Source organism: Cydia splendana, chromosome 2 (genome assembly GCF_910591565.1).
Source record: "Cydia splendana chromosome 2, ilCydSple1.2, whole genome shotgun sequence".
Taxonomy (NCBI): domain Eukaryota; kingdom Metazoa; phylum Arthropoda; class Insecta; order Lepidoptera; family Tortricidae; genus Cydia; species Cydia splendana.
The window spans coordinates 31211783-31237454 of NC_085961.1; the positions used below are offsets into that span (position 1 = coordinate 31211783).

Here is a 25672-nt window from a genome sequence, read left to right on the forward strand (position 1 = left end):
ATTGCGCGAGTTTAAAGTTGCGTTCATAAAAAAAAGTGTTTGGTAATTTGAAGCATATTTAAAGTATAATAAATCAATTGTTGAATTATTGAAATAATGTTTAAATTCTAAAGAGGATTTTAAATTAAATTAATGAAAGTATAGAATTTTTAAATCTTATTTTATAATAAATTTAATTATTATAAATACTACTTATTTCTAAACGTATTCAGAAACGTCAAGCCGTGCTTTGGAGGTTGAGGATTTGTTTGATGTATTGGAAAATCATTTTGAGCCTTATATCGAGCGAATAGAGATTATTTTGTAGAAGCAAAAGGAATTCCAGTTCCTACAAAACAGTGACAAGATTTGCTCAGGCTACGCTTAATCTTATTTGGTTTTATTCAATTAAATACTTAATTTGAGCGATCATTGCACTTTATTACAGCACCCGCATCAGTTTCTTTCTGAAACTAAATAACCTGTACGTTAAGCGGCTTCTAACCACAAAACGTACGATGTCTCAAGAGCAAGTGTCCGAAGAGAACTCCAATTCCAACATGAGTGAAGTGCTAACAGAGAAGGCTAAAGAGAACTCGAAAGAGCGGAAGAGGCTGAAGATCCTGGCGTTCCACGGGTACCGGCAGAACGGCGCCGTGTTCCGCGCCAAGATCGGCTCGTTCCGTAAGGCCGTAGCCAAGTACGCGCAGCTCACGTTCCTGTCGGCGCCGCACCGCGTGCTGCACGAAGAGGGGGCAGGAGAGGAAGGTAACAAGTCGATACGCAAAACCCATGCAAAATTAGTATTTTGTTGTATTGCTGCACATAAAAGAGAACCCAATAGTGTCACTTTGTCCTACTAATCTGGAATACCTGAATATATCACTAAACCATGCACCCACTAAACTATCCACACTCTCACCAAACTAATGGTTTGATGTTGAATGTGATGTGAAGCTGTGCATAAAGAAAATGCTGCTGAAAAACTTTATTGCTTGCAAATGACTACAGAAAAATTTGAGAATTATTGCTGAGAAGTTGTTTAAGGAAAAGAAAGAAAAAGGTAGTTGTTTACAACACTGCTAGCTGACTGGTGGACCCTATATCTTTGCAAAAAAGTTTAGGAGTTCTGTTCTGATAGCTATTTCCATTCTCCATTATTAAATCAGCTCAGTGCCATCATAATCATAATATACTCATGGACAAATTTAGAGGAACGTAAAAAAACGGTTTAATTACTGGACTCCAGCAAAGCACCTAAAGTATAGTACAAGAAATTGTAGAAAATTATTGCGGGCGCTACTTCTTATGTATAGTTTGTCAAAGGACTGTCTCATTTTGTAAAATGCTTAAACATGGCAACAATTTAGTATGGAAATATTTTAGTTCCATTTTATTTAATTTTTACTATTTTAATGTCGCACTATAATTTCAAAATAAGTAATTAACCTTTTTTTTCGCATTCCTCTTTGTCCATGAGTGTATTACATTGTCACCAGTTTCTCTTAAGTATACCTGGCATCCAATCAAAAGACAGGCAAAAATGGAGACAGTAGGAGGCCTACACTCAAAGAGGGGTCCAAATAAAATAAATAAATAGTAAATAATATACATAAACTTAACACTAACTACTAGTTATAAGAAACTTACTAACCAACGCAGAAACTTGTAATGTAAAAAAAATCGGAAATTTGGAAACAAGGCTTTTTTATTTTTATTTTTTATTTATGCCAAATTTCAGCTCTATTTGACACCAATAAGTGGCCTACGGTACGTACGAGTACGTACGAAACGTACCAACGAGAACGGTAGATGGTAGCACTTGCTTTGGCAATGTAACATATGTTTCCGATTCAGGCCACAAGATGACAGGCCCTCCAACGCGCACGGCTGCTATACCAATAAAATTATCCGTGTGACAACTCGTCATTACGTTTCTATACATTTCAGAAGTTAAATTTAAAAGAACAACGGGTTGCACTCCGGGAGTGCCGGCAGAAGTGAAAACTCAATGACATTGTAACTCAAAATATTAATAACAGCGCCATCTAGTGCAAAATGTCTGCAGCACTATAATTGAGGTTAACGCCATCTAGCGTTATTTCATCGCATTACTTGAAACCCCTAAGCACATCACTGTTAGTACTCGAGTTATATTAGTGCCAGTTTGAGGGAAACTCACTATTAGATGGCATTTAAATCAAAAAAGAAAAACTCTTTTTTTTTCATTTCATTTCATTTATTAACTTCAATCAATCAGGACTTACAGATAAACCTTACGTGCTAATTGGTATTGGTATTGGTATTACTTAGTACCTAACATGCATTAACTGCAATAAATACAATGAGATAAAATTGGAATTAATTAAAACTTAAATTATATGTAAGTACAATGCCGAATAATTATGGAATTAGGAACAATGTCAATGTCACAATTTTCTAAATAAAATTATAATCATAATTTAAATGTAATCGATTTCTACAGACTAAATTAGAATATAAGAGATTTTCTAATTTAGTGACAGACTCAATGACACTGTAAAGGCCCGTCTCGATATCGCGCGGCGGCCGCGCGAGCAATGTTCGACCGCGTCAAACCTGTATTTTGGCTCGCGAGCCATCTTGAACTTATGCGCGGCGGCAGCGCGCGGCAGGCGATCCGAAAAATTAATTATTCGGAACGAAGTATAGCAAATAGAAAAATGATCTGTTGCGATAATCACTCCATTTACTGTTCCCTAGAAACTGTTTAACTAGTGCCGTATAATTTAATTAAAGTACGACACTCTTCATTATGTATGCTGCCGCGCGAGCCAACTGAAATATATTCACACCCGTCCCAGTCCCAACTGCGCGCGAACATTCCTTTGCCGCGCGTCGAAACACCGACAATGAATGTTTCGTCGCGCGGCACGTTCGAGCGAGCCAATGATGGAGTTGGCTCGCGAGCCAGCCCGGTATCCATTGCGGGCGGCTGCCGCGCGAGCCAATGTTCGATAGCTTGCCGCGCAATATGGAGACGGGGCTTAACAGTGTCCGTCACACGTGACGTCACGTCTTACGAATCTTACCTGTCGCGAGTTTAACATTTTTTCCCCATCACAAAAAGTGCTCAGCGCCACTAAAGAAGTTTTTACTTCAAAAAACTTAATTTTTTTATATTTTTATTTCGATTTTTTTAATGATACATAATATATTATATTTTTTTTAGTTTCTACCTTATTATGATATTTATGATGTTGCTAATTTTCTACCCACAACTAGATTATTTTATAAAATTCATCATGTGTCATCCCTATACGCAGACTCGCGGTCATGGTGGTTCAACGCAGAAGACAACACATTCAGCGGCAAGTGTCTGGGCGGGCCGGCGCTGGGCTTCGAGGCTACCCTCAGGGTGGTGGAGCGCGCCGTGGCCGACCACGGCCCCTTCCACGGGTTCATGGGCTTCTCGCAGGGCGCCTGCCTCGTGGGGCTGCTGGCCGCCATGCAGCAGAAGGGATGTAAGGACACCTCTATACACTTCTATACAGAGTAGCAAGTGCCTGGGCGGGTCGGCGCTGGGCTTGAAGGCCCTTCAAGGCCACTCAGCGGGCGGTGGAGCGCGCCGTAGCCGAGCACGGCCCCTTCCACGGGTTAATGGGCTTCTCGCAGGGCGATGATAATGATGGAACGCTATGTGCGATATGTTGGCCCGTAATTTTTACTGGTTTTCGTAGTTTTTTTGTAAGGGTCATTAGGGAGATATTTCATTCATGATTTTGTAATGTTTTCAGATTTACCATACACATTCAACTTCGCAATCTTCGCATCCGGCTTCCGTTCCGGCAGCCTGGTGCATAAGGGCTTCTACGACGAGGAGATTAATCTCCCCTCGTTACATGTGTACGGCGAGGGAGACTCGATCATCCCAAAGGGTAACATATTATTTTTCATAAGCTGACAAGTAGGGGCTAGTACCGTCTTACCATAAGGGCACACGAGGCCTGCAGGGCCCCCATCCTCGGGGGGCCCCGAAGGACAGACAGTAACAGTATATTTGATTACCCATAATAAATAGAAGATCATAGTAGAAAAATGTTAGTTTAATTCGCTTTCTTTACTTTCCAAAAGGGTCCCAAATTCTTATGTGCCCAGGGGCCCCAGCATAGTTAAAGACGGCCCTGGTAGGGGCGTGTTTATGTGTGCATTAGGTACCTTATTATTAGATCCTTTGATAATAGCGTCAAAAATAAACTGTCAATCAAATTCGTTTTATAAAAACCGGCCAAGTGCGAGTCGGACTCGCGTTCCAAGGGTTCCGTATATTACACAATTTTTAACAATCAGTGCCGGATTAAGATATTTTGATGCCCTAAGCATTTCTAGGTGCCCCCTCTCCCTAGGGTCATCAAGATTACATTGATTTTTTGGTAAATTGAGAGAAGTTCATTGCCGCATTACAGCTGAGAATGGAAATCAGTCACATCATTTTATCACGAAAATTGACAGTGCCGCAGCAGTAATGTTGCAACAGAGTACCTAATGCTGTTGCAGTCGCCACCCGAATGTCACCTTTATCATAGCGTAGAAAGTAATAGAAACGCGAGCGAAGCGAGCGCGGAAATTTTTCGATATAAAAACGCAACACACACAGACAGACAGACAGACAGTTGTACATTTTTACTTTTAGTATGGAAATCAGTCACATCATTTTATCACGGAAGTTGACAGTACTGCAGCAGTAACGTTGCAACAGACTGTTTGACATAAGAGACACAGAGACAATTCACTGACATAAGAGAAGAGTTATGGGACATAGTTTTGAGATGATTTGTACAACCATATTTTTACAGTTGACTGTACAGTATTCCAAAGGTCGAACACTTGTGCTTCATTCCATTTAAACTTGACAACAACCTCTCATTTTTATAGAAATGAGCGAGTCCCTAATAAGCCTGTTCACGAAGCCGGTGGTGGCGGAGCACTCGGGCGGGCACTACGTGGCGTGCTCGGGCTCCATCAAGGACGCCTACCAGGACTTCCTGCACGACCGCTGCCAGGACCTGCTCGAGGAGGAACCCGATAATATACTAACGAAGGAGGAGGAAGATACGCGATAGGACCTATTCTTAAATAGTTATAGTTTATTTTTAATAAATTTGTGGAGCGATGTTTGTATTTAATTTAATGCGTTAAGAGTTTCAGCTGTCTTTATTGATTGTAATTTGTATGGCCAATCTGACCAATACAGAAATTGACATTGGACTAGACCTTATAAAACGAAGTTTGTCAGTAATTAAGAACAAAAAAACTATACTCATCCTTTTCTTTTGGGTGCTAGTACTAGTGAAAGACAGATATAGTATGATTCTGTCTGTCTATGTTTGAAATGAAAAACAGTCTTTTGACAAACTATATCAATAAAGTGATTCTTGAGGAAGGTTAACCCGTGCGAGGCAGGGGCGGGTCGCTAGTTATAAGTATAAGAGGCAATATATAGTTTGTCAGAGGACTGTCTCATTTCAATCATAGCCAGAGATAATCATACTATCTTTGTCTTACACTAGTACTAGCACCCAAAAGAAAAAGGATGAGTATAATTTTCCTGGTTCTTATTGACTGACAAATTGGTATGATCAACTAATATATGGATTTTGAGTTAATGTTTTTGCGCAAAATACATGCTCCGAGTGTAAACTTTTTAGGTGAAGAAAGCGTTCCCCGAAAACATGCTTCTGGAACGTCAATGTCAAAGTTTTGTAGGTTATGTTTTGATTCGTGAGTCGTGTTGGGTAAACTTACTTTTATTAATAAAAAATAATTATTTACGTGCATAGAATGTAGCTGAAGGAGTGTTTTATGCTAAAAAGAAGTTACGAATGCATTTAAGAAAAATGTGGCCGCGGTATTTGTTATGGTTCGCTCAGGAACACGTCGATTTTCGGCATGCTGTAAGTTATTTTACCTTTGTTTAAAAACATTTTATTTGTATTGCCGATCTCAGTTAATACCTTTGCAATATATTACAGGAAATGCAAAGTTTGCTGTCCATGTTCAATATTCCGATCAGATATGTCGAAAAACCATGTGAAGTAAAACCTTACTGGGTAGTTGAAGTGCCCTCGGAAGAGTGCGTCAGAAAACTTGCATCGCGCTCTGTGCTTCTTAAAAACTGTATAGAATTATGGTCGAGGGCCAAAACCGAGGCGCAGCTGCATCAAAACTTGAAGCGAGCAATGCAGAACAGCACAGACCAGTGGATTACTTCAGAGGGTTCCGAGAATGGAGTCAGTGATCAAGATATTTGCCCCAGTGGCTTGATAGACGCGTGTCGGCCGGTGGACAAGTCTTTCAAAGTGGAAGTTGAGACCTTCTGCAAGCATTTTAGTATGAAGGAGAAAGTTGAGAAAATTGAGGTTTGTACAAAACTACCTTTTTAATCTAATACCTTTAAACGAGCAATTCTTGTTTATTTATTTATAAATATATTTCGGGGATCGCGGAAACGGCTCTAACGATTTCGATGAAATTTGCTATATGGGGGTTTTCGGGGGTGTTAATTGATCTAGTCTAAGTCTTATCTCTGAGAAAACGCGTATTTTCGAGCATTTATATGCTTTCCGAGAAAAGCTTGGTCTATCAGATATTTATAAATAAATACAAATCTCCTGATGATGTGAAAATAAATAGTCAGTTTGCTTAAAACATAGTGTTTTTATCAAATCTAACATATTGAAATGATTAAAACTTCATTTAATAAAATTTCAAATATAATCTACAGACAAACCATTTAAACCAAACTATTTTACTAAAATTGAATGAGACTATTTCAGAAATTTGATTACCTCGCATTTAATGGCCCAGTGAAGCTGAAGAACCCAGACATACTGCTGAGCTACATAGAGTTCTATGGACTGGACCCCAACAATGTGCCCGAGGAGCCAGAACACTTGTTCTTTGGGAGATGGGTAAGTTTCTTTCTACATAGTCACAAATGCACTTAACTACTTCAAAACCAAGCACTTGATAATTAATTATAATTATGGGACAAGATTAAACAAATAGATTGAGGTATTGCCGGTATTGGCTCAATAAGGCTTAAATTGTCTTGGAATACTTACTTAAATTAATTTGTTTAAAGTAAGTTAAAGCATCCATAACATGTGACAATCGCGATAAACACAAATAAAAGGCAACAGAAATCATTTCTAAATCATAGTTCTATGCACCTGGCTGTTTTTAAAAATAAAAATAAATTTAACACATTCAGTGCCAAAAACCCGACTATCGGGTATTTTATGATTTCGTTCCCAGGCCGAACAACCCGATAGTCGGGATCGTGGTACTATTGTTTTTTAAGACGAAATTACAGTGGCCTGGCGCGGACGTCTTGTTTGGCTGGGTGGCAACGAATGTGTTAAGAACAAATTAAATTTGATTATAATTATAACTATTGACTGTAGTACACTTTTATCAAGGTAGCAGATGGGCAGCGTGACCTGATCCAGCAGCACTCCTTAAAGAAGCGCACATTCATCGGCAACACCAGCATGGATCCTGCGCTGGCATTGCTAGCTGCCAACCAGGCACAAGTCCTAGATGGAGATATAGTGCTCGACCCTTTTGTCGGTTCTGGCTCTCTGCTGGTTGCTGCAGCTCATTTTGGAGGTACTATACATATGCACACATACCCTAATATACTGTAAAAATACTCGCTTCATTATCGTCATCATCGTCATCATCGTCGTGGCGACTTGGAACCGTTTACCGGATAGTGTTGTGACTGCTCCGTAGGTCCATGTGTTTAAAAACAGATTGGACAAGGGGCTTTTAAACAATAAGTTAGAGTGATGTTATTAGTGATGTGATATGACTCATATGACTTTAAACGTTGAACTATATAATACTGGGCACTGTGTGACATTGGCTCATCAGCTAAATAGCTGCTCGCCTAAAATTATATAATAAGAATAATAATTATTTACAAATCAGGTTTCACAAAGTTTCTGTCATGAAGTGTATAGGGTACAACTTCTCAAAGCATCAAAGGATCGGCAATTGAGGCTTTATGATACATCCCTCTTAATCACTTCAAGTTATCGCCCAGTAGTAAGTGCTTGACGGAATTCGTACCTGGATTGGGATCTATATGCCTTGTTCTCCCATCTGTCCCATTGGTCCATGCAGTGTCATTTTAGTGTAACTAAACCATTATTGCTAAACCATTGTTTATACATGGCTCATTAGCAATATGTTGCAGCGTATGTGTGCGGAACAGACATCGACTACCTCATGCTACACGCGCGGACGAGGCCCACGCGCGTCGGACAAAAGGTATTTATGGCAACCACCTTACCAATGTACTCGTATAATTTATGTATTTTCAATGTATAGTTTATACTGTCAAGTATGTAGTTAATTTTACTACTTACCAAGTAGGTCTTGATTGCAGGGATGTTAGAGTCAAACATTTTTTACTGCCTATAATAGTTTTATAGCTTTAGCTCCTATGTTCAGCAGTAGACGATTTTATAATACGGCCTAAAATAATCTGGGGTTGAAAAGAAAAGGAATTGATGAAAAGTTATAATAAAAGCAAGCAGTAGGAATACCTAGTAGAGGATGCATGTATTTTGTGTCACTGCCGATTTATGTAGCTATCATCTGAAGTGGATGAGGGCTGGAAATCATATAAACTATAAAGCATTGATTTTACCTCCAGGTCCGCAAGAAAGAGGAGAGCATCCGCGCGAATATGCAGCAGTACGGCATCGGCGCGCGGTTTCTGGACGTGGTGGTGAGCGACTCCTCGCGGCCGCTGTGGCGTCCCGGGTGGAACGTAGACGCTGTCATTACCGACCGTAAGTACTTCAAAAGTTTCTAACTCAGCATCAGTCAGGAAAACATGGTGAAGAAACCGCGGACCGAATAGAATCTAGTTATACTCGGCTCCGTGTCGCCCAACGAAAATGTTTTATGTTAGGTACCCATTAACCCATTATACATTGGGGCTATTCATAAATTACGTCATTTCAAATTAGGGGGGGGGGGGGTCTGGATATCGGATGATGGTAGCATGATGTAGGAGGAAACTGGGTCATTCGAAGCACGATTTTTGGATGATTTTAGGGGAGGGGGGGTCAAAAATAGATGACGTAATTTATGGACAGCCCCATTTCCTTCTTTCAGCCCCATACGGAATTCGCGAGCCAACAGAACGCGTAGGCATAGAGAAGGATAACTACACTCTATCCGAGCAGCATTTAGCCCAGCACGTGCCCGCTAAAGTGGAATACGCACTCACCCAACTGTACCGCGACCTGCTGGGCGCGGCCGCGCGGCTGCTGGCGCCCGGCCGCCGCCTCGTCACCTGGTATCCGCTGCTCAGGTAATGTTAAAGCTAAACCTTTGGCTAAACTGATCCCGGCATATCGGGTAGATTAAAAGCATGGTTTGATGAGTAGAGAGCATTAAATTTCTCTTTCTTATCATGTCAATAATTGAAAATCAAATTATCTTTCTCTCCCTACGCCTGGTTCTCGATTTAGACCACAATTCGGACGGTCCTTACAGGGTCATTTTTAAGGTTCCGTACCCAAAGGGTAAAACGGGACCCTATTAATAAGACTCCGCTGTCCGTCCGACCGTCCGTCCGTCCGTCCGTCCGTCCGTCCGTCTGTCACCAGGCTGTATCTCACGAACCGTGATAGACAGTTGAAATTTTCACAGATGATGTATTTCTGTTGCCGCTATAACAACAAATACTAAAAACAGAATAAAATAAAGATTTAAGTGGGGCTCCCATACAACAAACGTGATTTTTGACCGAAGTTAAGCAACGTCGGGCGGGGGCGTACTTGGATGGGTGACCGTTTTTTTTGCCGTTTTTTGTTGCATTATGGTACGGAACCCTTCGTGCGCGAGTCCGACTCGCACTTGCCCGGTTTTCTTACTTCCCCCAGACTTCCCCTTCCACATTATATGTATGATAAAGTAGGTACATACATACATATTTATAGTAGGGGAGCCCACGATGCTAAATCGAGATTTACTCGAGCGTCACACAGACCTATTGGAATCGAAATATTAGATGATAAGAAGAAAATAAGTTATATAAAGTTTTTTTTTTTCAATGAGCCGGAAAGCGTCTACATTTTTTTTTAAGTTTCGGGAGGTTGGTGGAGGGTTAAAAATCGTTATAGCAGTTTGTGGGATTGGTCGTTTTTGTCCACTTTAATGCTATATTTTTTCTATAACTTAATATAACACTTATTTGTAGGCATTTTCTTAATCTGACGAACACAAGTTTGACGCCTAATTTTTTACATTGTAACCGTCAGATTAAGGAAATGCGTGCATATTTGCATCAGATTTAGTAATAGCACAATTATAGCGTTAATTTGGACTAATATGACCAAATCCACAATCTGCTTAACAATTTGTTGAACCCCCCACCAACCCCCCACCAACCAAGGGCTCAACATAGATGGCTAAAAGGGGTAAAGGTAGACTACGCGGGGTAGCAAGATATCATTCATATCTTAACCTGACGCGCTCGAGTAAACACAAAAATCCCCTCTTGGGCTCCCCTACCATTACCTACTTCGAACAAATGGTTAATTTACAATTTCAGAGCGGAATACAGCCCCGACCAGCTGCCGTCCCACCCGTGCCTCGAGCTGGTGGCCAACTCCGAGCAAGTCCTGTCTCGGCTCACTGCGAGGAGATTACTCACTTACGAGAAGAGACGGGAGCCCGACGGGGACGTCGCGGCCGACGGAGGAGTCCACAACTTCAGGTGAGCCTTGTGTGGGGGGCGTAAGGTCGGTATTACCGTGACAGGAGGTCTACAACTACACTGCCAAAGGCTTCTCATTTGAGAAGATACGAGAGCCCGACCGTTGCTGTCATATTTATGGACACCCTAATGACACTTTCAGAATTTGATAGACCTGTCACTACTTTGTACCTACAACAAGTCCACCGAGAGAGGGTCTATGTGAATGCGACAAAATGGCCAAGCCGTACCGTTTGACTAAGATGTTGGCTTTATACAGCTACCCCCTTAATCATAAACGTTTACTAAAGTTGACAGGCCGATAATAATCGTTTGTCCCTTTCCGATGTATTGGTATGATGGAAAGGGACAAGCGATTATTATCGGCTTGCTTACTTTAGTAAACGTTTATGAATAAGTGGGTTGGAGCTTATAAAAGTTAGGACTTACAGAGTAAAGGTCTTGGTACCTAACCTACTACGGGATCTGATAACTTTTTAATGTAAAAGCTTTGAGTCTTGGTAACACTTTACATAAAATGTTTTTGGCGGGAATTCATTCTTTATTGTGACAGTTGATATACCAGCTAGAAATGACATAGGCATTTTTAGGTACCCCCATTTTAAGGGGTCGCAGGGCGAAAGTTAGATTTCTGGTCACAAGATGTGTTTGCATAAAAACCCAACCCACTCTACATGCCAAATTTCAGTCTTCTAATCTAAGACTTCGGGAAGTAGACTGTAGTTTCTATGACACCATCTATCTATCTATTTATCTATAAAAATGTAAGTACAATAGTTAGCCTAATAAAACTTAATGTTTTTGATTAGTTGTCTATCGGCTCAGCTGTCTGTAATAATTGTACATTTTTGAAGGTATTGTTTAACACCAATCTCATTTTTTCACAGGGAAAAGTACTTCAACTCTGGCGAAGAAACGCGTCGCGCCAGGAAGGAGCGCAGAGCGGAGGAGCTGGCCGCCTACTTGAGGCAGAAAGCAAATCAAAATGTACATGTCACTTAACAACTTTATTGTTTAATATACTGTTACATATATTTATGTTGCAACTTATTTTCTACCAACAGTCCAGGAAATCGATGGAATCCACAAGTTTTAGTGACAAAAAAAGTGTCGGCTCCTTGACTGGGAGTTGTTTGTTCAATTCTGATAGTGAAAATCTGGCAGTAGTGATGCGAGTCCATCGATTTCTAGGTTTTTCTTATAATATATTTTTTTGTTATATTTACTATAGGTACATACATATATACCCGAATTCGCATACAAAATGCGACATTAATTAATTTATACTATGTATAGTTAATATCGGGACTCCTGTAGCATATGTCCAGATTTTATACTGTTGATGATTACAATTTGTTTCAGTAAGTTTCATCAACATATACACAATACCAGCTGGGGATATAGGAAATCTGACGCCAACGGGGAGGCGCTCATGGACTAGGCAGATAGAAGGGCGTTTTCAGAAATAAATATTGAAAACCTGATTCTTTCACATCTGGACGTTCTTGGGCTCATTCTACTCAGAATCGACAGCATTCTCCATCCCACCATTAAAAAAAGATGTCCCAATATGTCCATTCCATTACGTCACGTTTTAGTATGAAAAACATTTTCCTTGTATGTGCGTGACGTAGTGGAATGTACAATTTTCATACAAATTTTTGGGACATTTTATTTTATCATCAAAATTGAATATGCTAGTGATTCTGAGTTGAAAGAACCCAAAAACACCGGGATCTGTGATAATCGGGTTTTCGATATTTATTTCTGAAAACGCCCAGAAACAACACTGTTTTAGCCGTTTCTAACAAAGGCAAAGGAACGATCTAATCAGAATACAGTTGTCATAGGTCTGAAAATAGCGATGGTTGAGTCGTATCCTGCCTAACACCACCTCGCGGAAGTTTGCTTATGCTAATGACCTGGCCCTTGTATGTGACACAAGAAGACAGCTTGGAAATGGGAAAAAATATCCTGGAAAAGGGCCTGAATCTATTAGATGACTATTTCTCTCGGTGGCGTTTGTGCCCCAGTACTTCCAAGATCGAGGTGTCCTGCTTTCACCTGTGTAACAAACTGGCCAACAAGGAGCTGAAAGTAAAATTCAGGGGCAATCTTCTCCGACACAACTTCCTTCCTAAATCTTCGAAGCATCCTGGATTGAAGCCTCAACTTCAAGGAGCACCTAAGCAGCCTATCTGCAAAACTGCGCAAATAGATATAACGTTGGAGACTAAAGAGCTGTTTATTTATACAATTAGTGCGTATCATGTATTTTTTTTTTAATTTGCTCTTTCTCAATAATGTACTTATATAAAACTGTAAAATCGAAAAACTCGAAAAAGCCGGTTTTATCAAAGTGAAAACCCGGTTTTTGCAATTGGCTGTAAACCCGGTTTAGTCGGTTTTTTCGATTTCGGTGAAACCGGGTTTGTGACGCCTAGGTGGCTGGGATCAAACTGTTCCATTTATATGTCCCCGGGGAAAGATGGGAAGGGATTTATTCCCGCCTGTCCCCCCTCGGTTACGTCGGGTGGGGACAAGTGGAAATACATCTGACATACTTAACATAAAGCCGATCTTGCAAGCACATTTGTTAATTTTAGTAAAACATGAGACTATGTAAATCCGCTCGCAATGTACAAACGTATATAATTAAACATCGACTGTACAAAGATGAGCCTGAGTATAGTATGTTTTAGCTCGTAAACTGGTATATTGCACATAGTAATATGGCAGTTTGATCGAGTAGATTGTGCAGCCGTGTGTGTGTGTGTGTGTGTGTGTGTGTGTGTGTGTGTGTGTGGAGCTAGTCGGCGATGGCGAGCGCGGCGAGCATGCACGCGAGCGGCGCGTGCGCGTGCGCGGGCGCGGCGCCGAGGGCTTCCTTCTGCCTCCTGGCGGCTTCACTCTGCAACAACACATCACGGATTCTGAACAATGGCTCATGACATTCCTTCCCGACCGACCGTACCTCCCACGTACACCACTTCCCGCCGACGTGGTGAACGAAACGAATGCTTTTTATCTGTTTCATTCATCTTTTAACCGTTCCGACTATTTTATCGTAAATTCGACTCTCTCTTGTGACTTGCCTTGATTAAGTTTTCTTGGGTCACTCTTAAAAACCTGGTTTTAAAGCAAATGAATTAACAAAACACGCATTTTTATCATGATTACGAGCCCTTTCCGTAATGGGAAATTAACTAATCATTTATTATTATTATTTTATTATTTTATTTGATACACTAGCAGCTCTTAGAGCTGATGCGTGTATATCGAAGCACTTGTATTTTATTTTGCACTTTTTAAAGTTCTAAAATGTGTATCCAGTCTATTTTTAAAAGTGTTGACCGACGGTGCACTAACAACAGTTTCTGGTAGAGAGTTCCACACATTTACCACACGATTCGGCAAGAAGTGTTTTCTAGGGTTACTAGCACACGGAGGTTTGACAAGTTTTTTAGAGTGTCCTCTCAACCTTACATTCTGACTCGATGTGTATAGGTCTTTAATATTTGGAACATTGTAGTGACCGGACAAGATTTTGTAAGTCTCAATAAGATCGCCTCGCTTCCTTCTGTCCTCCAATGTTGTAAGACCTAATTCTTGAAGCCGTTCTTCATATGGTATGTCTTTCAATGAAGCAACCATTTTAGTTGCTCTTCGCTGAACTTTTTCCAGTAATGTGATATCCTTTTTAAAGTAGGGGGACCATATCTGAAAAGCATACTCAAGTAAAGGACGAAGATATGACTTGTATATTCTAATAAATAGTTCCTTAGTAATAACATGGAATGCTTTCCGGATCATATACAGCATAGAATTTGCTCTCTTGGTGATTTTGGTGATATGTGTGTCCCATTTCAAGTTATGTGAAACAGTGATGCCCAGGTCTCTTTGACTAGCTACAGCTTGTAGGGGAACAGAGTCAATGTGGTAATTTAGTTTAGGGTTTGTTTTCCCTATGTGTAGAACTGTGCACTTGTCAGCATTTAGTGATATGAGCCAGTCTTTAGTCCACTGAATTATGCGATCTAAATCACTTTGGATAATATTATGAGTTACTAATGGATTACCCATAACTTTGGTATCATCAGCAAATATTGACAGTTCCGAATGTACTACACTCTTCAGATCTGTTATAAATATGCCAAACAGGATTGGTCCAAGGACTGATCCCTGAGGAACACCACTATAGACGTTGTGTGCATTCGATAGAGTTTTCCCTACTCTTACTTTAAATATCCTGTGGGTTAGAAAGTCCGATATCCATTCAAGGAGCTGACCACTAATTCCAAAGTGCTCCAATTTAGCAATAAGCCTTCGAATAGGTACACGATCAAATGCCTTTTCGTAGTCTAGGTATATGACGTCCGTAGGCTGACGATTGTCCCAGTCACGTGTCCACTTCTCAAGACACACAAGAAGATTCGTCACTGTGGATCTTTTCGGTATGAAGCCATGCTGCTCATTGATAATTACATTCTCCCTACTTATGAAATTTCGCAATTCAGTGACTATAATTTTTTCCATAGTTTTGCAGACTATACTTGTGAGGCTGATTGGACGATAGTTAGCAGCAACAAACTTATCACCTTTTTTATATATGTCAGTCATTCTCGAGGTAGGGTTCCATTCTTGAGGGATAAATTCATTATAAAAGCCAGTGCCCAATTTCACCACGGTGACAGGTGCGACAATTGTAAAACATCACTGTTGCTGACGTCACAGGCATCCATGGGCTACGGTTACCGCTTACCATCGGGCGGGCCGTATTCCTGTTTGCCACCATCATTGTTTTATTAAAAAAAACTTTATTATATCGGAAAAAAACAGATATTTCTCTTTCTAAGTTTATGACAATTGTCACAAGAAACACTACAATTGTCACGAAATTCCGACATATAACTCATTACCTGTCAAGAATTACCTACAATTCTTCTAAATCTTGACAATTGTCAGAAACTTCGCAAAAGAAATATCTGTTTTTTTTCCGATATAATAAAGTTTTTTTTTAATAAAACAATGATGGTGGCAAACAGGAATACGGCCCGCCCGATGGTAAGCGGTAACCGTAGCCCATGGATGCCTGTGACGTCAGCAACAGTGATGTTTTACAATTGTCGCACCTGTCACCGTGGTGAAATTGGAGCCAGGTCATGGACAAGCACGCTACTGCACTTTTTAAGAAAAACAGAGGGAAGAGTATCCGGTCCCATTGAGGTGGAGTCGCTAAATGCTGCTAACGTTTTTGCCACGTTCTCAGGAGTGAAGCATACTGATTCGATTGAATTTTCTACACGAGGCATCTGAACGTCCGGAATGTTCGTGTGTGCTGGTTCACAAACAAAGGATTTCTCAAATTGATGAGCAAAAAGTTCGGCGACATTTTTCTGATCGTTCGTGATATCCCCCTTCTCATCTCTCAGTGAAGGAGGTACGGATACCTCAGAGGATAGCTGCTTACGAATGTAACTATAAAACGATTTTGGACCGCAGTTCACTATTCCTCTTTCAAATTCAGCTCTTAATTTTCTGACTAGTGTCACCAGTTTATTATTTTCAGTTCTATATGCTTTATATGATTTTTCACAGCCATTTGATTTATACTCTTTCCAAAGTTTTAATTTATTTTCTACCTTTTCTAGTACTTGTTTTGTTATCCATGGTTTATTTACATTTAACTTTTTATTTTTAGTTGTCAATGGTACATGGGTCTCGATAGCAGTGTGTGATTTCGTCTTAAATAGTTTCCAAGCTTCATCAATGTTAACGGTGTCTGTGAAATCGGTTGTGTTTGTTGAAATGGTGTTCATAATTTCCTGAAAATCAGCTTTAAAAAAGTTTCTTCTTACTTCTTGCGTACAGGTACTTCTGTTTGATTTTAGCTCAGTCTGTAATGTTGCTAGGAGTACTAGGTGGTCGCTTTTTCCTATGTTAGGGTAGTATTGTACTTTAGTACAAAGGTTTTCTTCGTTGCACATAATTAGGTCAAGTAAAGATTCCTCACTATTCCGCTTCCTTGTTATTTCAGTCACTAGTTGGTTTAGGTTACTGTTTACAAACATATCGAGAAAGCTAGCATGAAGTGTGTTGTACTTATCGGTATCAACGTCATCCAACGGCCACTTGAGGTCAGGCAAGTTAAAATCACCCATTATTATCAGGGGGTTGGGATCCATAGCAGCTTTATTAATTGTTTCAAATAATATTCTATCAGTATCTTCAAACGTGTAATGTGTTGGGCGATATATTCCTGCAATTGTAATTGTATAACTTTCATATTTCAAGTTTAGCCACAATGCCTCGACCTGGGGGTGAGAGTTATAAATCGGGTGCGGGATTACTTGTATAGGTCTGCCGTAAAGCATATGAGATATGTATATAGCGACTCCTCCCCAGCCCGTTCCTTTAATTCTGTCATGTCTGTATAAAGCATATCCTTTAATATCTACTAAACTATCACCTATCGATGGTTTTAAGTGTGTTTCAGTAATGATGATACAAGTTGGTTTCAATCTGTTAACTTCTATAATAAGCAAATCTCGTTTAGCCGTTAGGGATGCCAAGTTCGTGTATAAGAATGTAAATTCTAATATCCCAGTATCGTTAGTTATAACTTTTTTGAACTAACAATCTTTGGGGAATTATTCACATATTTCAAAGTCAAGTCGGTTTCACCACTATCGATTCTGCGTTGTAATTCTTCACGCAACTTTTTCAAATAGCCCGCTGATATGGTGTTTGATCATTTTTGGCGGACACGTTACTCGGAAGCTTACTGTTATTTTTCAAAACCTTAAGGGCAGCTCTTTTATTGGTGAAAACGACTTTGAGTGGGCGAGCCACGGCGTCAGCTCTGGGTTTGCCTAGACGGATTACGGCCACCGGCACCTCTGCCTCCGGCACGCCTGAGAGAGCTGCTTGGACCTGCGATAAATCATGTGCAACACGTACCTCCTTGTCCCGGGCGACGTCGCCAGTCTGTCGCGAACACTCACCAATACCAAACATAATAACGTTCGCACTGCGTTTTTTCCTCTCTGCTAACTCTGCCAAAATGCACTCCATGCTTGAACCTTCACTTTGTTTGCTTTTCAGGGCCTCAATTTCAGTTTTCAGCTGGGTCACTATATTCATTAAAGCTGGCAACTGCCGTACCCCTAGTTCACAGTCAGGACACAAATATTTAAGTGTAGGAGATTGTAGCACTACAACTCTCAACTCCGTGGCTAACAACCCACTACATTTAACACATATAAATCTTTCACAACCATGACATTTAATTCTCGGGTTTTTTTCATCCACTTTTGGTATTTCCTTGTCGCATTTAAGACACATCGGCATTTTGGACACAGTTAAACAATGCACTTTGAGGTTAGATATTAAAAAATTGTCAATTAGTTATTTTAGGACGAAAATATTTGCGAGATAACACTTCCACTTCGTTTTTGTATTATACCAAACACAATACTCCTAACATACTGCAAAACAACAGCACTTATTGTATTTTAATCTAATATTCTAAGAGATCGTTAGTAAAACACAAGTGCACTTTAAAACGAGGGTAGACCGAAAAAAGAACGATCATGTTAATAGAACTTGGTATAATATAACATCTTGGTATAATTTCTTGTAACAAACTATGCATATGCAACTATATTCCCCCCTATAAACCTAACGGGACAGAATAACGACAAGAAATAATGAATCCACGTGGGCATTAATAATCAAAGTTCCAACACACCTGCGACCACTGGCACAGCTTGAGCACCTCCTGCCGCTTGCTGCTATTACCGGAGGACTTGTAGCAGTTCAGTAAGTTGTTGGTCGCCTGCCAAAAATAAACTAATTATTCTTACGGCACTGTAAGGACATGTAACCCAAGTAAGACATGAGACAATTGAAAACTGATCTTTGTGTCTTGTAACACCCTTAATTATAATTATTGTATGCCCTCGATTAAAATAAATCTATTTTAGTCGCCCGCTATAGGTAAATGTTTTTGGTGGCGTACCAGAAACAGTCCAAGCAGCGCCCGCATGTTGTCCGGGTTGAGCTTCACGGCCTGGCAGTAATACGTCTTGGCCAGCTCCATGTTCTCCATGCCGCCCTGGAACAAACATCTTATACATACAACAATACACAAACAACATATGTACCTACTGTGTAAACTATGTTAGTCAAATGTAAACGTTTTGTCATTGGAATTAGTAGTAACAAACAGTCAATGAAGACACGAAGAAACATTCCATGTTTGCTAAAAAAGTTTTTGGTGTTGTAGCAACAATTTAATGTATATTGGTCATTAGCTCATAGGTACTCAATGAGGCCAATGACCTAATGCAAAAAAATATAAAAGAAAATATTCCTATCTTTTGAGAATTGTATTTCCTGAAGCTGTATCTTTTACTGAGACAACTGAGGTGTGCAATAAAAAGTATTCTGTCAATCTGGTATCTAGTCAGAACAAGCTAAGTTGGTAGCGATTTTAGACAGACAGGGCAAGTGCTAAGTATAGGTAAACCAGAACTTTGGGAGTATTGTCAAGAGGGCGCTCGTTTTGAATTTTATATAGCAACAATTTGTATAGTGGGGACAATGGAAATTGGCAGATGATTTTTGTTTTATTCCGACAACTTTAATAAGTGCGAAGTTTGATGTTTGGATATTTCTTCGGTTTTTACGCTATAAAATTTGTGAATTTTACGACGTATGACACATAAATCAAAATCATCCAAATCTATTTTCTTTTTTTTAGGTTTGGTCGTTTAATTCCGCCCTTACGCCCTTCGCTAGCAATCCGTGATACCGATGCATGCGATACACCTAATACACAAATCAAATTATTACAAGACACCAACCAAATCGTGACGACCTGACTATAGTGACATTTGTCCATAAGTTCGAAACTTACCCGTCAATTCAGGTGGTAACTTTGTTATGTTTTCTAATGGAAGAAATTTCTCTCCCGCACGTTTTTTTTCTTCAATAAATAACTATATAAATTACACTGTTTACAACTTTTTCTCTGTAAAATCTAAAACTTTCGGCATGATTATTGCAGTCTAATAATAATTCACACGAAACTAGACAAAGCAATGTTTACATTGTCAATATTGACAACTATCATAGAGGGTAGATGTTGTCTATTATTAAAGTTGTTGCCATTGCTAGAAATTAGTACCAACAAATTTCCGTAACATGGCGCACCCTCAATAGATCCTGGTTCACCTATAAACATCATAATTTCATAGAAGTTTGACGTTTAAATTAACATTTGCACAGCCTGTGCTATCAAAATCGCTGCCAACTTAGCTTGGTCTGACTCTATCTATCCCCGACTCGAGACAGATGGCAACACACCACCGATTCAGAAAACGTTTAACAAACAGCTCACCATGGTGTACCGGATGTCGGCCAGCCGCTGCAGGTGCAGGTGGCTGTGCGGCTGGTGCAGCAGCAGCTCCTCCGCGCAGAAGGCCGCCCGCGCGTACTCGCCACACTGTGAGCTCACCATGGTGTACCGGATGTCGGCCAGCCGCTGCAGGTGCAGGTGGCTGTGCGGCTGGTGCAGCAGCAGCTCCTCCGCGCAGAAGGCCGCCCGCGCGTACTCGCCACACTGTGAGCTCACCATGGTGTACCGGATGTCGGCCAGCCGCTGCAGGTGCAGGTGGCTGTGCGGCTGGTGCAGCAGCAGCTCCTCCGCGCAGAAGGCCGCCCGCGCGTACTCGCCACACTGTGAGCTCATCATGGTGTACCGGATGTCGGCCAGCCGCTGCAGGTGCAGGTGGCTGTGCGGCTGGTGCAGCAGCAGCTCCTCCGCGCAGAAGGCCGCCCGCGCGTACTCGCCACACTGTGAGCTCACCATGGTGTACCGGATGTCGGCCACCCGCTGCAGGTGCAGGTGGCTGTGCGGCTGGTGCAGCAGCAGCTCCTCCGCGCAGAAGGCCGCCCGCGCGTACTCGCCACACTGTGAGCTCACCATGGTGTACCGGATGTCGGCCAGCCGCTGCAGGTGCAGGTGGCTGTGCGGCTGGTGCAGCAGCAGCTCCTCCGCGCAGAACGCCGCCCGCGCGTACTCGCCACACTGTGAGCTCACCATGGTGTACCGGATGTCGGCCACCCGCTGCAGGTGCAGGTGGCTGTGCGGCTGGTGCAGCAGCAGCTCCTCCGCGCAGAACGCCGCCCGCGCGTACTCGCCACACTGTGAGCTCACCATCACCATGGTGTACCGGATGTCGGCCAGCCGCTGCAGGTGCAGGTGGCTGTGCGGCTGGTGCAGCAGCAGCTCCTCCGCGCAGAACGCCGCCCGCGCGTACTCGCCACACTGTGAGCTCACCATCACCATGGTGTACCGGATGTCGGCCAGCCGCTGCAGGTGCAGGTGGCTGTGCGGCTGGTGCAGCAGCAGCTCCTCCGCGCAGAACGCCGCCCGCGCGTACTCGCCACACTGTGAGCTCACCATCACCATGGTGTACCGGATGTCGGCCAGCCGCTGCAGGTGCAGGTGGCTGTGCGGCTGGTGCAGCAGCAGCTCCTCCGCGCAGAACGCCGCCCGCGCGTACTTGCCACACTGTGAGCTCACCATCACCATGGTGTACCGGACGTCGGCCAGCCGCTGCAGGTGCAGGTGGCTGTGCGGCTGGTGCAGCAGCAGCTCCTCCGCGCAGAACGCCGCCCGCGCGTACTCGCCACACTGTGAGCTCACCATGGTGTACCGGATATCGGCCAGCCGCTGCAGGTGCAGGTGGCTGTGCGGCTGGTGCAGCAGCAGCTCCTCGCCACAGAAGGCCGCCCGCGCGTACTCGCCGCTCTGCAGGTACAGCTCGCATAGCTCCTGCCACGCCTCCACATCTGACATGAACCTGGAAGGACATTCAGATAAGTTAGCTTCACTCACTACAGTTGCACTAAGTAAACTTAAAATTATTAAATAATCGCAGGCAATATACTACAAAGCTACCTACTTACTTCTTCAGGTAGTCGACGACGAGCTCCTTGATGGCCTCGACTATAAGTCCCTGCGCCTTGAGGATGGCCACTCCTCACTGACCGTCCAGCAGTTAGCGTCCAGCAGTTAGCATCCAGCAGTAGTGGAACGAGGACTTACTTCTTCAGGTAGTCGCCGACCAGCTCCTTGATGGCCTGGACTATAAGAACCTGCGCCTTGAGGATGGCGACTCCTCACTGACCGTCCAGCAGTTAGCATCCAGCAGTAGTGGAACAAGGACTTACTTCTTCATGTAGTCGACGAGCTCCTTGATGGCCTCGACTATAAGTCCCTGCGCCTTGAGGATGGCGACTCCTCACTGACCGTCCAGCAGTTAACATCTAGCAGCACAAGGACTTACTTCTTCAGGTAGTCGACGAGCTCCTTGATGGCCTCGACTATAAGTCCCTGCGCCTTGAGGATGGCGACTCCTCACTGACCGTCCAGCAGTGAACATCTAGCAGCACAAGGACTTAATTCTTCAGGTAGTCGACGAGCTCCTTGATGGCCTCGACTATAAGTCCCTGCGCCTTGAGGATGGCGACTCCTCACTGAACATCCAGCAGTTAACATCTAGCAGCACAAGGACTTACTTCTTCAGGTAGTCGACGAGCTCCTTGATGGCCTCGACTATAAGTCCCTGCGCCTTGAGGATGGCGACTCCTCACTAACCGTCCAGCAGTTAACATCTAGCAGCACAAGGACTTAATTCTTCAGGTAGTCGACGAGCTCCTTGATGGCCTCGACTATAAGTCCCTGCGCCTTGAGGATGGCGACTCCTCACTGAACATCCAGCAGTTAACATCTAGCAGCACAAGGACTTACTTCTTCAGGTAGTCGACGAGCTCCTTGATGGCCTCGACTATAAGCCCCTGCGCCTTGAGGATGGCGACTCTGCGCTTGCGCGCGGCCGCGTTCGTCTCGTCCGCCTTGATGATCACGTCCAGCAGCTCCAGGGCTTCCTCATACCTGCAGCATCAAAATAATCCCAAACATTGATGGCAGATAATGATGATGGCATTAATGTCTTTCTATGTTTTTTTTGTTGACTTAAAAAATAAATACAATTCATTAAACCAAAAAACAAATCTTGTTAAATTCTTTGTCTGCTGAAAGATATTAGGTTAAATAGTGAAACTGTATTACATGACATTCAACTCAAAGTGGGTAGTTGCGTACCTATCCGCCACACGGTGACCATTACTTTAGTTTACAATTACAATGATCATATTAAGCAGGCATGGAAATATGAATTTTATTCTGATTTAACCAATTGTAATAATTGTGGATGTAAAAATTGAAATTTGTTCACCCAGCATAGTTGCCAGGGGCCCACTGTTACACAAATAGACAATGAATATATTGTTGCTTGGCTTCTTCTTTAACCTACGTCAATTATTCGGATTCGTTGTCCAGCGGACCCTAGGCTCCCATGAGCCGTGGCAAAATGCTGGGATAACGCGAAGAAGAAGAAGAAGAAGAGGCTTCTTCTTTTCTGTTACATGCAGTCCCATTGCATAAGAGGATAACCTAACTAAACAACCACCCTTTACAAGGCAAAGAGAGATGGCATAAAGGCCACTAGGACTAGAAGTGACCTCTCCTCCGCCTCCAGCTGTGCCGCCTTGTAGCGCAGGACCCGCATGCTGCCCGGGAACTCCTGCTTCAACAGGGAGATGCACTGCTTGGATACGCTGTACGTGTGGGTGTCCAGGGCCGCGTACAGCACTTGCTCCAGGATCACGTACTCTGTGCAGTAAACATGCTGTGTAAGTTGTGCAAACCAACTATGAAAATGGCCATCTTATTGGATAATATTTAGTTAACATAATAAAATATCTATTTATTTACATAAAAATTATATTTCAAATAGTATTTAATATAGTATAAAGTAGCAAATTAAAATATTATTTGCTACTGCATCAAGTGGACGAAAATTATCTAGTGCATTGACCCTTATGACATTGATACATCAAGGCAGTTTGTTTACAGAGGCCTACCACAAAAATCGCTTGAATATGCATGACAGACCTCTGTCAGGCATCTATCCCCTATTATTCTTATAACTTTAAACAAGCAATTCTTGCATATGAATGTATATATTTCGGCGATCTTGGAAACGGCTCTAACAATTTAGCGCATTTTTTAAGTTTTTATATGTTTCCAGAGTAAAGCTCGGTCTCGCACTATTCATGTATTAGCAATAAGTTTTGGTATTCTAGTGTAGTAAATGAAGCAAGTTGTTGTATGGAGACCCATGCATTAATTTCTCAGTCGATGAAAAGCTTGGTTATTGTATAGTATGAGCCGAGACTAACATTATAAATATCCAAAAAAAAAACACTCCTAAGTTAGGTAAAAACACAAATCTGATTATATATTGAACCGAGTAATACCTCAGTCCAAAATTATTTTACAAAATAAGTTATTTGTATCAGTATGTGATACTAGAAAAAATCTAAAAGTTTTGTCAAACATGAGAATATTTTTTTATGATACTTCCTTTTTTTGACGCTCATTTTCATCGGAAAATTGCTCTGTCATTTTTTTCTTCTTATATGATCTTAGAATATAATTTGTCGCAGTGGGTAAAAAAATCCAAAAAAAAATGCGTATCGAAATGTAATGTATTATAGAACTATTAAAAACTGAGAGTGGAAAATTTTTAGATTTTCATTTTGTAGGTATAAAACGGCAATAAAATGGCATTCCAGTGAAAAAATTAGACTGAGCAATTTTCCGGTCCAAGACACGCCAAAAAATTTTATTTTATTAATACTGGTATTTCTGCTGGGATATTTTTTTGATATTTCATATATTGTTGCAATACGTTACATGAATATGTCTGGTGAAGAAAGTTTGAACGGAGCATTTTTCCGTAAAAAGATATTAACGATTTAAGACTTTAGGTATTTACTTTAATTCTATTATTATTATTCTTTGGAAATTTATACAATACTTTTTATTTATTGATACTTTATCGTACTGTAAAGTTTTTTCTGGCTGAGGAATTACTGCGGGGTCCACTACCTTTATTTACTCCACTATTCGGCAAGTGTTGTGTTACATGTTACTTTTGTATTAAATAACAATTAATTTTAGTATGATGAGTTGAGTGCTCACTCTCATTGCCGAGCTTGTTGATGTCGTCCATGATGGTGACCCAGAACTCCATCACGTCCTCGCTGCGCCGCTCGTTGTTCTCCCGCCATTGCCGCATCAAGTCTTTTATTTCTGAAAGAAGCTTGAGCTTATAATATACTAATGAATAGTTAAGGGTCGTATTCCACCTGTCCAATGTCAGTGCGTCTCACTCTCTCATTAAAGCAAAATGTGAGACGCAATACAACATTGGACAAAGAAATTGGATAGGTGGAATACACCCTAATACATATAATACTACAACAAATCATGTAAATCCAAACAAGTTTTAGTGAACATTTGCTAAAGGTAGTGTTTATTACCAACTGTTCTTTCGTTGTTTGCTTGAAACGTGAAGTTATCATTGAAAATAAAAGGATTTAAAACATTGTAAACGATCATAAGCAAAAATTATATTTGGTGTGAATATATATTCAAGGCAAGATATTTTTATTTAATCCTGAATATGTAGCATTAACATAGGTTTTTCTTTATTCAGTTAACTACAAGAGAAACTTTTCTCATGGTATATATATATATGAAAATAATTTTGATGTATGTATACAAACAAACCTCCAATGCTGAGATCTTCGTAATTGTAAGACATATTTATCTTGTTTTATTTACTAAAGCAATAAACAATCTTATATTAACCAAATAAGTAATAAAATATATATAATTTCAGTAATGTTGTCGGAAAACTCGGAAAACTCATGCAGTCATTTATAGTTAAGTCACGTCAGACAGTTGTCATTGTCAGAAAATTCGATGATTGA

The 25672-nt window shown here is 41.3% G+C and overlaps 3 protein-coding genes across 3 annotated transcripts; 2 read left to right on the top strand and 1 right to left on the bottom strand.

Moving 5' to 3' along the window:
- Nucleotides 1-497: 497 nt before the first annotated feature.
- LOC134805869 (esterase AGAP003155) lies at nucleotides 498-3922 on the top strand. Its single transcript, XM_063779070.1, has 3 exons — nucleotides 498-747; nucleotides 3285-3482; nucleotides 3756-3922. Exons 1-3 carry the CDS (start codon nucleotides 498-500, stop codon nucleotides 3920-3922), a joined length of 615 nt encoding a protein of 204 aa, XP_063635140.1.
- Nucleotides 3923-4891: 969 nt separating this feature from the next.
- On the bottom strand, nucleotides 4892-25626 carry LOC134806169 (ER membrane protein complex subunit 2-like). The gene is made up of 8 exons (XM_063779459.1): nucleotides 25470-25626; nucleotides 24879-24989; nucleotides 23354-23504; nucleotides 22581-22724; nucleotides 21474-21630; nucleotides 18780-18875; nucleotides 18510-18596; nucleotides 4892-5024 (listed from the first exon to the last, which is right to left on the bottom strand). Exons 1-8 carry the CDS (start codon nucleotides 25501-25503, stop codon nucleotides 4908-4910), a joined length of 897 nt encoding a protein of 298 aa, XP_063635529.1. The 5' UTR covers nucleotides 25504-25626; the 3' UTR covers nucleotides 4892-4907.
- On the top strand, nucleotides 5723-12123 carry LOC134806164 (tRNA (guanine(10)-N2)-methyltransferase homolog). Its single transcript, XM_063779454.1, has 9 exons — nucleotides 5723-5912; nucleotides 5991-6377; nucleotides 6795-6929; nucleotides 7440-7629; nucleotides 8222-8295; nucleotides 8684-8822; nucleotides 9151-9349; nucleotides 10595-10759; nucleotides 11647-12123. Exons 1-9 carry the CDS (start codon nucleotides 5841-5843, stop codon nucleotides 11759-11761), a joined length of 1476 nt encoding a protein of 491 aa, XP_063635524.1. The 5' UTR covers nucleotides 5723-5840; the 3' UTR covers nucleotides 11762-12123.
- Nucleotides 25627-25672: the final 46 nt, after the last annotated feature.